The sequence below is a fragment of the Falco rusticolus genome, chromosome 3, assembly GCF_015220075.1.
Source record: "Falco rusticolus isolate bFalRus1 chromosome 3, bFalRus1.pri, whole genome shotgun sequence".
NCBI lineage: Eukaryota > Metazoa > Chordata > Aves > Falconiformes > Falconidae > Falco > Falco rusticolus.
Window position 1 is genome coordinate 59,246,645 of NC_051189.1, and position 14,425 is coordinate 59,261,069.

Sequence of the window (14,425 nt, forward strand, 5' to 3'; positions counted from 1 at the left end):
GTTGTATGAGGTGCAACCAGGCCCAGTGCCGGGCCCTGCCCTTGGGTCACACCAGCCCCACACAGCGCTACAGGCTGGGGCAGAGCGGCTGGGATAGAAAAGGACCAGTGAGCCTGATAGAAAAGGACCTAGGCAACAGCCAGTTGAACATCAGCCAGCAGTGTGCCCAGGTGGTCAAGGCTTGTATTGAAACCAGTGTGGCCAGGAGGACAAGTGCAATAATCATCCTCCTGTACTCAGCATTGGTGAGGCTGTGCCTCAAATACTGTGTGCGGTTTTGGGCCCCTCACTACAAGAAAGACATTGTGGTACTAGAGCGTGTCCAGAGAAGGGCAACGAAGCTGGTGAAAGGTCTGGAGTACAAGCCTTATAGGGAGCAGCTGAGGGGAGATTTACACTGGCAATTAGAAAAATTTCTGCAGTGAAAGGGTGGTGAAGCATTGGAACAGGCTGCGCAGGAAGGTGGTGGAATCACCATCCCTGGAGGCATTTAAAAAACACATAGCTGCAGTGCTTAGAGACGTGGTTTAGTGATGGACTTGGCAGTCCTAGGTTAAGGGCTGGACTTGATGATGTCAAAGGTCTTTTCCAACATAAATGATTCCATGATTCTATGAAGTAACTGGACACAGTTTTCCTGCTCTGGTCTCTCAGGCTGTTCTACACTTAGCAAAGGCTGGAAATCATGTTTTGTAGCGCCACTGAATACCTACTTATTCTTGTAAGAGGCCTGTCTTCTAGCTGAATCCCTTTTAAAGCATTCAGCCATGCAGCACAGTGCTAATATCCCTTCAGGTGTGTTAGTAGTGTTCAGTTTGTGCTTTTCAGTCAGCCAACATGACTGCACGCTGTCAGTGAGCACAGCAATAACCTGAACAGCCCTATTCCACAAGGGTGCCGAGTCAACTACATAGCTTCACATCTGCAAAGAGCACAGGCAGAGCAATTTGCAACTGTGCAGACAACCTTTGGTCTCCCTCCAGCAGCAAGTGCCTCTCCCCTGAATATACTTGCTGCTATTCTCCGTATCTGCCCTAACCAATATAGATAAACAGGAAAACCAAGACAAAAGAAAATGTAGATATTAGGAACAGGTGAATATTTGCTTACCAAACACTTATCACATCTTTCTCCAATCACATTTGATTTGCAGTGACAAAAGCCTGTCTCATGATGACAAGTACTTGAAAGTGAACCATTCACATGGCATGCACAGGCTTATGTTTAGACAAAAAGAAACAAAATAAAAAAAAATATTTATCTATATGCATTCATTATTATACAAAATTCTAAGTTTCCTATATAAGGGGTGTTTCACCTTGTTATATCCCATAGGTGTTAATATACTACAGTAATAACTTTACCACATGTTTGGGCTAAAAGAAAAAAAAAAACACCTCTGTGAATAGATATATTTGAGAAGTTTGTCTCTTCCAGTCCTATATGTAACATTCAGAAATAGGAAATGTCTACAGAACGTCAATGGGGGGACAGAGTTAAGCAAGTCACTAAATATGAAGCGCCAGACCCTAGCATAACACATTCCTTCCTCAGGCTAACCCAACCCCATAGTTTTCAACCTGCACTTTTCAACTCATAACTGGAAGGCTAACTTGTTCAGCAAAGGTGCATATTTCCTCATCCATTCTAATACACGTACATGACATTTTTCTTTATATTCTTTAAATGTACATGTACATGACATGTTCTTTACATTCTGAAAGCAATAATAATAATAGCTTACCACGACAGTTTTTCTCAATCACCGCATCCCCATAATACCCATCAGCACACTTTTCACAGTGGTAACCTGCTGTGTTCCCCAGACATTTCAAGCATTGTCCTGTGAAGGTATCACAGTAGCCATCTTCCTGAGGGTTTGCATTGCCATTGCATTCACAAGGAGCACACGACTGTCCAGGCATGAGTGGGTTTCCATAATAACCATTAGCACACCTGCACCAGAGATCAAAATCTTTATCAGCTGGAATGAAGTCATGTCAAACACTCTCACCACCCAAGGGAGTATTTCCTATTAAATTTTTATCTAAAGTGTCTCTGTATTACAAGCAAAGGTAAAATGGGAAGGAAAATTTTATTAGGAATGTTCTGTACATGTGGTATGAACAATTCAAGGCAGGTAAGATGATGAACACTTAGTGATATTTTACCTGAAGCTAGTGTACATACCTTTCACACTGAGAACCAGTATAACCTGGAAGACATTTGTCACAGACAATTCCACCTTCTTCATTCAGCTGGCAAGTAGGACTGAAACTATCAACAATATTTATGGCAGTCAGTATCGATATACAGAATCAAAAGACTTCTACAAACAGTAAATATCCACCCTTCAAGTCCATGCACCTATTTCTATAACCATGTATTTGTAATTTTTTCTAGATAAACATGAAGTATGTCAAAATAAAGTTATTTTCAAAATCTCTTCCTGAGGTCTGGGTTTTTTTTTAAAGAAAGGAAGACTTTAGGACTTCCTAAAAACCTGTCCCTCTTTCTAGCAAATCCGTATTTCTGTACCAAGCTCCTCTTTTTCACATGCAACAATTCTGTCCTGTTTTTTTCTGAACATGAAAGATAATGTTATTTTGCTGCCAAGTTCAAGACTAGGTCAAAGTATTACCTTCAACCTTCACGTACAAATTGCACCAGTTCACTTGGCCTGTCTCAGCCTAAGCTAGATATTTGTCTATCTGGAAAAACAATGTTTCTATGAGATATATTCAAACAAAGAGGGAGAAAAGAAGTCCTTCTCTTTCTCCTTCAGATTTCACAACATTTTTTCTTCATCTTACTTTCTGATTTTGCTGAAGATGCAAAGAAAATCTCACATAAGCAACTTACTTGTTTGCAGCAGAACTCAGAGGACATGCACAGGGCTGGCAGTCCTCAGAAGTTCCGTGAGATGGACTTCCATAGAAGCCAGGCAAGCATTGATCACAGAAAAGTCCTGTCGTGTTGTGTTGACAAGCCTGTGAAACATGCAAAAGCTCTTTTCATACTTACTCTTGAAGGTTTTTCATCCCTTGAGGGACTCCTGCAGGAGTCTGCATAGAGTATAACATTCAAGGAAGTCATTCTTCAAGCCACAAAGATTAGAGTAGAACTTTGAAAATAAGTGGGGTTCTTTTCTGAGTTGTAACAACAAATCCTAATTAATTCTTTCCAGTATTTTAGAATATACTTTACACTGTAAACCAAGCCTTATTACTTATTACACAAACTTAAACATAGTTTGTGTATTGCACGCGTTTGCATTACCAAATTTTTTTTTATATTTCTTACTGGTGTTTAGCCATTTTATTTCTGTGACCTTTAAATTTCAGAAGAGATCTGAGAAATAAAGTCTTTCTTCAGAAGGGACTGTGTAATTTCCACTGATGTCAGTCATGGAAGATGCACATATCCGAAAACAGATATTCACCCAAAACACTGTTTAATTTTGTACCTTTCAGGAAAAGTTTTATCGTCACTTGCAGCAAGCAAAGTTAAGATTTTTATCAGCCAGTATATGGTGATGTTTATTTTCATTCTCATTACTCCCCACTTGAAACGATAAAATAGAAACAAACCCTTTACTGGAGAACAATTTAATGGAGATCCCTGAACATATTCTAAAGTAAACAATGAAAAGCACAAAAAATAAACAGTTGGTACAAATAGCTTGAAATATACCTACACTGTAAACTTGTCTCCCACAGCCAAAATGCTCTCCTAATTCCTAAATAGACGCTTAAAACACAAGACACTTTGAAGGATAACTTACAATGCATACACCATGAATATCACACTCAGTTGCATGCCCATTGCATTTGCAGGGTTGACAAATACCTCCGAAGAGTATTCCATCCACACGGTAGTACCCAGGGAGACAGGACTGAAAAGAAACATGGGGAAAAAACAGTAGCATTTTGTGTGTTAAAAGTACACATCATGACATTTTTCAAAGAGCCCACTTCCAACCAGCCACCATCTGACTCATTCACATTGTGCTAACAATGCTCTTTAAACTCTATTGATGTCACTGCAGTTCTTTTCTGGTGTTTGGTTTTTACTTGCACTGGATAAAGGGGATAGGAATTAACTTCATACAACTTTGATTTGGCCCTTTGTCCCCTGGAGGCACATAAGTTTTGTGCAGTGGAATATGTGAAGTTCCTTATAATGGGACAACAAAAACCAGATGTTCTACCTCCTCTGCAGAATCATTAGCAATGCTATGCCATAAGACCTCAAACTGAAATTATTCGTCAAAATAATTCCTGCTATTCTGCAGATGGTGCTCTGCCTCCCTAATCTTCTATTCACAGATATATAAGGCACCACTTTGCGCAACACATTTGACCCTTGTGGGATCTTCCAAAGCCTAGCATTCCTCCCTGCTAAGATTCCTTATTGCCTCCATAAACCTAACGACATAAAACAGAAATAAACTGTACACAATTCAGATCCAGGAAAAGCACTATTAATGAGTAAAGTAAGCTCAAAACACCTTCACAGGGCTCTTACAGCTGCTTCCTTTGCAAAACTGATGTTCTGAAGTGCATCGTTAGTGCCACCAACTAGAATTCAAGAAATATGTTTAAAATCTCATTTAGTTTTAAATCTGGACGAAAATATCTACAGCATTGTGTACAGTATGATAGACAGGATTTTACCATGGAACATACGCTTTTATGGCAGTACAACTAAAAGCAGCCTTCCTTTAAAACAGATAGGAGATAATTTTGCATACATAAAACACTGTAGGAGGTTACCTCGCAGGATATTCCTGTGTAACCTTGAGGACATTCACAGAATTCCACATCTGGTGCTGAAGAAAGACCTATAACATTTGCACTTGCAGTATCCAGGGTCACAGAGTCCAGCCTAGGATCAAGCATGAAAACATCGCGTCATTTGTTTCCCCAAACTTGACTATGAACAGAATAGTTTGCTTCTAGGGCTGTAACAATGCTGAGTGCTGCTCCCTGGCAGGGACAGCTGAAGGAACAAGACCAATTCTCTACTGTAAAAAGACTATGATCATAGTCTTTATCACTGCATTTGCTTGCAATTCCGGGAGCAGATGAACCCTTCTCCTGTTATCATTATTGTTACTACCATTGTCCCTTCTCCTGTGGAGAAGTTTAAACAAAACTTTCCCCGTCTGTCATGTATAAGAGGTATATCAGTGGACCAGCCTTTTAGTGCCGTCCTGAAATAAGACAGTTTTACTGCACCATGTCTAAAATGGGCACATATCTCAGGTGGGTAAGTAGTGAGAAACAGCACCAGTTCACTGGTGCTGCACACAACAGAACAAAGCAAAAACTTGTACTACAAACAACAGCATTTTGCAGCAGAGATAATCTTCTCAGCCACAGGTAAAATGATTTAAATAAATCTTTATAAACATTCCAGAAGATGAACACACCATCCCTAAATGGACATAAATATAACCACTCCTCAAGGACACAAAAGGGCACAGGGCAAATTTTGTATCAAGTCCAATGTTATTGACATGAAATTCTACCAAATCAAGGAATGTGGAAAAAAGGGCTATTGGTGAGGCTAAGCGAATTAAGTAAATAAATGATGAAGCACTGGAACTGATTCCCTTGAGCATAGTAAGATTTTGTTCCTGTATATACTGGAGAGCAGGTAAAACAGTTCTGTAAGGTCTGATGCAGATACTGCTGATGCTGACATGAGACTATGGAATGACCAGTTAATCCACTCCAGCCCAATTTTCCTATTAAGCACTCCCTTAGAGATGAGCATCAGTAACACCTACAAACAGACATTAAAAGAAATAACAGCCAACATCTTTACTAGCAGGTTTTCAATAGTTAGTGATGGATTAACTTGCCACATAGCAAAATAAGCATACTGTTGAGGGTTTTGGAGGCATTTCCCCCTAACAAAGCAGCCATTGTAATACAGCTTTTATGCAGTATCCCTTTAAAGCAGAAAATAATGTTGCTGCTATCAGATATCTTTAAAACAACCAGATGCCCTTTTCCACACATTCCACATTAATGTATTTTGGAGACAAAAAAGTCTTGAGAAAATTCAGTATTTTTTTTTTTCCTAGAATTTATTAACGTAAAACTTTAGGAATACTGCCACTATGAATAGCATTTCATATGCACAAAAATAATAGATGTGTGTGTATATATATATATATATATATATATATATATATATATATATATAAAATTTGAGTATTTTCTCTCCCTCACCTGTACACAGCTTTTTTGGCAATGTTGTAGTTGGCCCTGATCAGAAGATGGGTCATGTTTGCCAGCACAGTCATCAACCTTTCCCGGTCTATAGCTTTTTTTGTATTGAACTCTATGAAATTCTCTGATACAAATCTCACTGTATTAGAGTACTCCTCATATGGCTGTAATGACAAGCCTGCTGCTCTTGTACTCAAAATCTGCCCATTACCCTGAAATTGAAAGACAGAGAAAACATTTTGCATATTTGCATGCAAATTTTGTTAAGCAATTACATTTAGTATCAGATCCACATCCAGATAACACAGGAAAGAGGCAATCAAATGAGATTCCTTGCACTAGAAAAAAAGTAAGTAGGTCTGCATTTTCCATGGCCTCAGGAGGACTATAATCCCACTCTCTTCTGGTTCAGAGACTTCAGAAATACTTGATTTTCTTTTGGAAAAAGAATTAAATTAAATTTCAAAAATCAAACTCCTCTACAAAACAGAATCACTTTTCTCCTTTGTTCTGTTGCTAAGTATGTATTACAAAATAATGTTTTTTTGGAGGTGTCTGGATTCAAAATAAAGCCTTACTTTTTATGTGCCACATAAATCTAGAAAAGTAAGCAATCAGCAAGAACACTCATCTGTCTTATATTTATAAGTCCTTTCAGCTCATTGTAATTTCTTTTGTACACAGAGCTTTGTACATTTGGTAATGAACACCTCACCTGTTTAAAAACACGTTATATTTTAGTACTTATCATTTAAAACTAGTACTGTATACCGACCATTTAAAACAAATAGGTCAGAAAATCAAAGAAATGAGTAGTAACAGAATCTTAGTAGTGACTTTTAGGAAAAACTTAAAAAAAAAAAAGGAACAAAACTACTACTATAGAAATATTATTTTATTTTCCTTTTTTTATCCCTTTCATAGATTCCTAATAATGTCTGAATAGTAACAAGCTGAAAAAAAATCCACCTGAATGATGACATCCACACTAGATACTATATCACTGTCCACACTCTCCATTGGAATGTCATAAGATACCGTATACTTCAATTCTCCACCAAAAGCTGTGAGCTGAAATAACAGAAAGCAAATTCTTAACAACACAATAACCTCCAACAAACACAAACAAGTGACATGGGACAGTACAATGTCCAAATGATAGGACTACAGGGCTTACAAATACCACTTTCCAGGGAAAATTTAACGTCATCTGTATCATCACAGGGACGAGTGCTGACTTGTGGCTGTGCAGGCGGGGAAAGCTAGCTGAAGGCTCTACACGCAATTCAGATAAGTGCCTTCATTCAGTGAAACACCTACAGGACTTTCAACAAGCAGCAGAGGTTTACACAACTGTCCTAGCCAAGGGGCACAGCATGTTGGGAGTTACTCGCATTCCATATTCCACCTTTCAGGTTTCTTAGCCCCAAAACTGCTGCCGACTCCTTCAAAGTTAGTTAAACACTGGTATCACAATTAGACCTATATTAAATGAACGAGATTAGAATTTGAGTGAGAGTTGGCCTGTGCAAAATTGCTCCTTAATGTTACACTTCTGAGATTTGTTTTCATTTATTCTGTCACTATACTAAGGAATGGGGCTGCATAGGCAAAGAGACTGGGCAAAAAATAATTAAAGGTGAGGTTGCAAGGTTCCCTGTACTTAGCACTGGTGAGGCCACAGGTGGAGTTTTGAGTCCAGTTCTGGGCTTCCCAGTACAAGGGAGAGATGCACACCCTGAAACGAGCCCAGCAAAGGGCCACTAAGACAACTAAGAGCCTGGAGAATCCTTCATATGAGAAAAGACCAAGAGTACCAGGACTGTCCAGCCTAGAGAAGGTTCAGGGAGATCTCATCAATGTATACAAACACCTGAAAGGGAGGTGCAAAGAGTGCAGAGCCAGGCTCTCTACAGTGGTGCCCCGTGACAGGATAAGAGGTAGTGGGCACAAACTGAAACACAGGAGGTTCCATCTGAAGATCAGGAAACCCTTTTTTATTGTAAGGGGCACAGGTTGCCCATGTAGGTTGTGTAGTCTCCATCACTGGAGATATTCAGCAGCAGCTCTCTGGAGATGGTTAGGTGGCCCTGCTTGAGCAAGGTTACCTCCAGAGGTCCCCTCCAGTCACAACTATTTTGTGCTTCTGCTGCAAAAAATGGGAGACCCAGAGCTTTAGGTAGTAACCAGAGCAATAATTAAAAAGACTAGCTGGAAACTAATATGAAATGGGAGAAGGCAGAGAGGCAGGTAAGAGGAATTTAATGGTCCTGTCTGTCTACTGTACTGCACAAGGTGTGAAGGGTGTAAGATTTGGGATAAGATCAAAAATATGGGGAATGTGACCATATGTTAGTAGTAAAGAGAAAAAACAGATTATATTGTGTCAAGGGTAGGCAGAGAAGGAAGTGGGGAGATGAATGAGCTCAAAGAGTAAAAAGAAGGTAATGTCTGGCCAGGAACACTACAATTTGAATAGCAGAGATAGACTGAGAGGTGTGGTAATACTGGAGTTTATGTGTAATTTTTAATTACAAAACCTACATATTTAGAGCAACATGTTATAATAAAAATGGAGAAACTAAACTATAAAGGAGTTTTAACTCTAGCTGAGGACTTACTTTATTTCCTAGATACGTCTCAGGTGCTGACCAGTAATAAGTATGTTTCAGTACTTTCACAGCCCCAGTGTTGTTAATACTTATTTGACGAGGTCCATCAAATGGGCTTCGCTGAGGCTGCACTCTCCTTGCATTATACAGATCAGTAACAAGCCAACCAGTCATGTCTGATATCTGTAAGAAAGCATAGTCATATTAATGGAGACAGACTTTGTGTCACTGAGAAAGCAGTCACTAAACTTAACCTCTCCCTAGACATTCATTCAAACTGATGGATCTGTAACACTTTCATTAGTCCAGTCTGACATCCAACACACGCAAATATGCCACTTCAGATTAAGCTTGTCTCTACCTCTCTATTAGACAGGAACAAAAAATCTGAGTGTGATTTTCATCCTACCAATAAAATTAACATGATACCTATGTAATTCTCTGAGATAGAATTACAGAACTTCAAGGGCTTGGAATTCTATTGTACCCATTTATAGACAGGAATAAGATGAAGAAAATTTAAATCTGAGTCCCAGAAGGAGGAGCAAGATGAGAGAACTTTGTTCTTCTCACTGAAAGAGATTATACAAGCATCTTAGACTTTCAGTCAATTTGATGTGTTTTCCTCCCTTTCTATTGGCACACAAAACAGGGGACTAAAGTGTGACTAGCTGTGCAAAGATACATAAGGAGTTTGGTGGAAATACAGTGTTCTCAAAGCCCTCTAACTCAAGAAATGTCTATTCAAAAGACAGCAATATCTAACATCACTTTGTTTTCCAAGAATGAGTATTGGCAATATTGCCAGAGGTCACTCTAGCCTTGCCCAAAAGGTATAAGAGCAGGGAAATGGGTTTGGGTTGATCTGTTCAATGTGCAAAGAAACTTTAACAGCACAAGGTCAGAAACAAGTGCATTTTTCCAGTGCATTATTGCAGCCTCCACTACCCAATATTTCTGGTAATACTACAAGCCTGTGTGGCTAAAGCCTGCACTGGGATGACATGCTGACTACCTCAGAGCTGCTGAATGACAGTGAAAATCCATTCCTCTGTAAGGAGACACAAACCAGAATTTGGAGTTAACTTGGGCACATGTCAAAGAGAAATATAGTACATTTTGCAGCTGCCTGAGGAAAGAATATTAGGTCATGGACATAACATATAAATACCTGACTGATGGGCCATGTTAGGCTGTCACAGACATCAGACACCCCGAAGCAGAAACACTCTGTACAGCCCTGAGGATTTCTTCCTTGCAAGTTGTAGAATCCTGGTTTACAGAGATCACAGTTCTCACCTTCTACATTTTCCTGTCAATAGCACATAACATTTGTTTTGCATTAGCATTATTATGGTAACAAATACAGTGGATTACATGAGATTTAGACATAACAGCATTCAGAAGGTTATAAAAGAAAACAGATTGGAAAACTGATCGGAAAAATTAAACAGAATTGTTCATCACAATCCCTGGCAAGGGTTCTATTGCAGTGAGATTTCAGCACACAGGCAGGGTTTAAAAAGTTTCTGCCAGCTTGCCAGTCTACTTCTCTTGTAACTTGAATATGTAGATTGCTCTGGAGAACAGTTCCTATGCTTACTGAATCCAGATGGTCTACATACAGACCTTCCTCACCTTTAAGGCCAGGCTCCTGGAGCTACTACAGCCAGCTTCAAGGCAACAGTTCCTCAACACTGTAAAGTTAATACTTTACAGTGATCCTCACGACTGCTGCCACCTCTTCCTGGAGGAACACCACATACCCTTATGTCAGTTGAGAGCTTTGTCCTAATATGCTCTTGCTAAGGTCCAGAAACTCCTACTGTAAGAGTAGAGGTGGTCCACTTCTCTAGCTCCTTTCACTGGCCTGCTGCCTCCTTACCATGCAAATTGGGTAGTTCAGAACATTCTGCAACATACCTTTTTCAAGGTAGAATTACAGGGGGGGAAGGAAATCCAAAATGATGCACCGAATTTTTTTCTTGTAACATTTGTAAAGACAATCTGTAGTTATTTATTCAAAAACTTCAGACAATTGCTGCTGACAAGCAAACCAGCAAAGAAAATGTTCAGTAAATGCCCAGAAAGCTGTGTAAACAGTAGATCTCCATGGGCGTTTCTACACAGTAAAAGTCAGAACATTTCCTGCTGCCAGGGACAAGACTGATCATGTCCTAGCTTCGTATCAGAACAAGACCTGGACACACATCACTCCCCCACCTCAATCTTTTGTTTCCACTATGGAAAAACTCCACTACAACAGCAAAGAGAATTTTTCAGAGTATGCCAGCAAGTTCCTTGATACGTATGGTTAGGACACCAGGACTGCATGGCACACAGTGATGCATACCTGTCTTGCCATTTTTAGGAGGCTTGAATGAGCTCTGCATTGCAACTGGAATGCAAAGCCTATGGACCAAATTCTGCTTTCAGCAGCAGTTAGCAGGGTAACTTCAGCTAAAGGAACCACTCCAGATTCCAGGCTTACATCAGATTTGGTCCCATGGAGCAAATTCCAGGCTTACCAGAACGAAATGTGAGACCTTTGCTGGCAACACTACCAACTGCCTCTTCTTCTGGACCAGAGTTTGCCATGTCAAGTTTACATAAGAACCTTTCTAAACAGGTAAGTTATATGTTTTTGCAAGCAAAGCACAAACTGCTTTTGCAAACCACATGAAAATTCTATAATCCCCAGCTCTGATTCAAAGGCTGAGGATGACTGCTCTCTATTTGCTAATATCCAAACTTGGGGAAAAAAAATCTCAGGCAAAGGGCCTACTGAGAGAGTGAGATTTTAGAATCTTGGATTTTTACAGAAATAGTATTTGTATGCTCTTTTCAGCTTTTTTACTTCTCAGTCTTTAGGATGCACTTGGATCACATATTTTACTTTGTCTCTGTAACATTATTAGAAATTATTATTTATTTCTTAATGAAAAATAAAAGCCTTATGCAATGACTAGACCTCAAGAGCGATGTTTCACAAAAGATCAAATATTACGATACTCAGAGTATAAAAAGGAAAAGCTTGCACTACTGTGATCACAGAGACTACATAGGCTTAGAAATCCTGTCTCCTTTGTTTGATATTAGGAGCACACTACTTCTCTCCTTCCTTCCTTTCATCTCTATAGGTGGCCTGCTGGCTGGTGACACTCTCAGTGATCTGGCCTAAAAATTCTGTATGCCAGGCTCATGCCCACAACAGCACTTTCAGTTTCTCATCCAGTTTATACCAAAATTGTCACCAGTTGGCTGCACTGGCTGACACAGTGTTACTGTAGCTCAAAATCAGGCAAAATGGTTGTATCTCCTTTTTCATATCTAAATTGGCCATGGGAGCTATTTCTTTCTTATAGACTCTGATTATTTATACGTTTGATATTTTGGATTAGGTAAATTATGCAAAAGGACTGAGAAGTTTCAGAAAAATTATCAAACAGACCACAGGTTTCTGTTTGGCTCCTGTTCACTGTCATAGTTAGTAACAAATACATAAACTACCAGTGAACATTTGGCTCCAAAAATTAAGTGTAACTTCTTTAAAGATTGACATACAGTTTTGTAATAAGGCTCAGCAGAATCTACAGCTTCAAGACATTTCAATGTGTTTGGATATTTACCAAAAAATAAAAGAAAGTAGAAAGACTGCTCTCATTTTTAAACATTTCTGATGGTTTGTATTTTGTAATCAAATAATTAAATATTTCATTCATACATCTAATGTAATCTTTCCAATAGTTCTTTCCAAAAGCACGCTGTTTGTTCACACAAAGCAGATGTTATAAGCACATCCTTTCTTTATAAGAAATCAGCGACTTCGAAGAGAAATATCAGCTTATCCCTAAAACCAAACCCAGGCAGGCATACTGTCATTCTCTCTGTGATTTTCCCTCATACTCACATGTGCATTTATTATTTAATTTTAATGTCAGTCTGGCCCATTATTATAGAAAATGGTTCATCAGTAATATATAAAACTATTCAACATAAACTATCATATTTTTCAGTACAGAGAATAGTTAGTAATTTTAAGTTCTAGGTTGTCAGGTGTACAGTTATACCAGGTTACTTCTATAAAAGAAGTGATATCCCCAGTTAATAGTTTCCCTTATTAAAAAGAAGTTTACAAATCGATTGAGTTTTAAGCAAAATTAATGGTTTAATACTCACTTTGCAAAGACAAGGTTCTTTGCATGGATCTTCATTAATGCTACCAATCAGGCTGCAGTTACAACGCAAGCAGTTTGGATAGCCCCGATACCCAAATGCACAATGATCACATTTTTCTCCTGTGTAACCTTCTCTGCATTGACATTGACCTGGCCAAGTGCCTTGATAAGAAAAAACCAGAGAAACGAATAAACAAGAGCAGGCAGTAGACTGGATTCAAGACATCTCAGAGGGTACACATTATTTAGCATTCCTTTTTTATTATACTCCATGTTATATTCCACACAGATACTTGGCATAATGTCAGTCTCACTATCTATTTTTCATGTTTAGAGTACCAGATGCACAGAAACTGCAGAAAAATTGATTTTGTGACAGCATTCATGAACAATGGTGTTAAATCTCAGTTCTTTACATTGTTTTACGTAGTCAGAGCCTGCCATCCCACACAAGAACACATTCAGGGACCTGACATACCTTAAAATCCTTAGTGTGTTATGCCTCACCTCTCCTTCCTAAACCTACTATTGTTTTTTACTGGTAACTAACTTGCGGCCATTTACAAGTAAACAGTGTTCCCTCAAACTTCAATGCTCAGAACTATAGCCAGATTTGAAGTTTAGAGAAAAGGAGCTTCCCACTCCCTTACCATGCTGTGAGTCAGAATGCTGCTCATCCTTAACACAGTCAGAACTCAGAGAACCAACTGGGTCACAGCCACAGGGATAGCAGGGGTGATCCTCATAGGGAGAAACCTACAAAACAAACATTCTCTGTCAATTTCTCAAATCATTAACTGGGGAAAAAAAAGTAGTCACATCTGTTTCTTGTCTGGCATCACCAGAACTAATGTGAATAAAGACTGGAAAAGCTAATATGCAGTAATAGATCAAAAGACTAGTTCAATTTTAGCAAACAGAACATCAGGGGATTGCAGTCTAGAAAAAACTTAAATGCAGCAACAGAACTTGCTCTTCAATAGCACAAAGTTATAGTAACTGCTAACGGCTGGCAGCCTGACACATTCAGCATAAATATACTTTTTATTTAATTTAAGAGCAATTAACCACTGTGATGGTTTGCCAAAGGTTATGGAAATGTTTAAGACAAGAATGGATGCTTTTTGCAAAGATACTCTGGTTCAAAGAGGAAGGAAATTAAAGAAATCCTTGGCTCTGTGTTCAATGGGAGGAGAGATATCTATTCATTCTGACTTCACAATCTACACATCTTTGAAATATAAGACAATGCAATTCACATGGCAAGGATTTTATTTTCTTTCAGGGAAAATTTTCCTTTGAGGTGCTTCAGATGTAAAGCAAATCAGTAATGAACTCTAGATACACTTTTATTGGCTACAAGTTGAAGACTTTTCTACAATGCTTCTTACAG

The 14,425-nt window shown here is 38.8% G+C and overlaps 1 protein-coding gene across 1 annotated transcript in view; it reads right to left on the bottom strand.

Annotated features, from left to right (window-relative positions):
- Positions 1 to 14,425, bottom strand: part of LAMA1 (laminin subunit alpha 1) — a 107,798-nt gene that overhangs the window by 52,923 nt on the left and 40,450 nt on the right. The window contains exons 9-20 of the mRNA XM_037381833.1: positions 13,683 to 13,788; positions 13,034 to 13,194; positions 10,026 to 10,166; positions 8,864 to 9,037; positions 7,212 to 7,313; positions 6,243 to 6,454; positions 4,776 to 4,887; positions 3,785 to 3,895; positions 2,863 to 2,990; positions 2,191 to 2,277; positions 1,745 to 1,956; positions 1,111 to 1,217 (exon numbers count right to left, since the gene is read on the bottom strand). Of these exons, the coding sequence (XP_037237730.1) occupies positions 1,111 to 1,217; positions 1,745 to 1,956; positions 2,191 to 2,277; positions 2,863 to 2,990; positions 3,785 to 3,895; positions 4,776 to 4,887; positions 6,243 to 6,454; positions 7,212 to 7,313; positions 8,864 to 9,037; positions 10,026 to 10,166; positions 13,034 to 13,194; positions 13,683 to 13,788 (1,653 nt within the window). The remainder of the gene's footprint in view (positions 1 to 1,110; positions 1,218 to 1,744; positions 1,957 to 2,190; positions 2,278 to 2,862; positions 2,991 to 3,784; positions 3,896 to 4,775; positions 4,888 to 6,242; positions 6,455 to 7,211; positions 7,314 to 8,863; positions 9,038 to 10,025; positions 10,167 to 13,033; positions 13,195 to 13,682; positions 13,789 to 14,425) is intronic.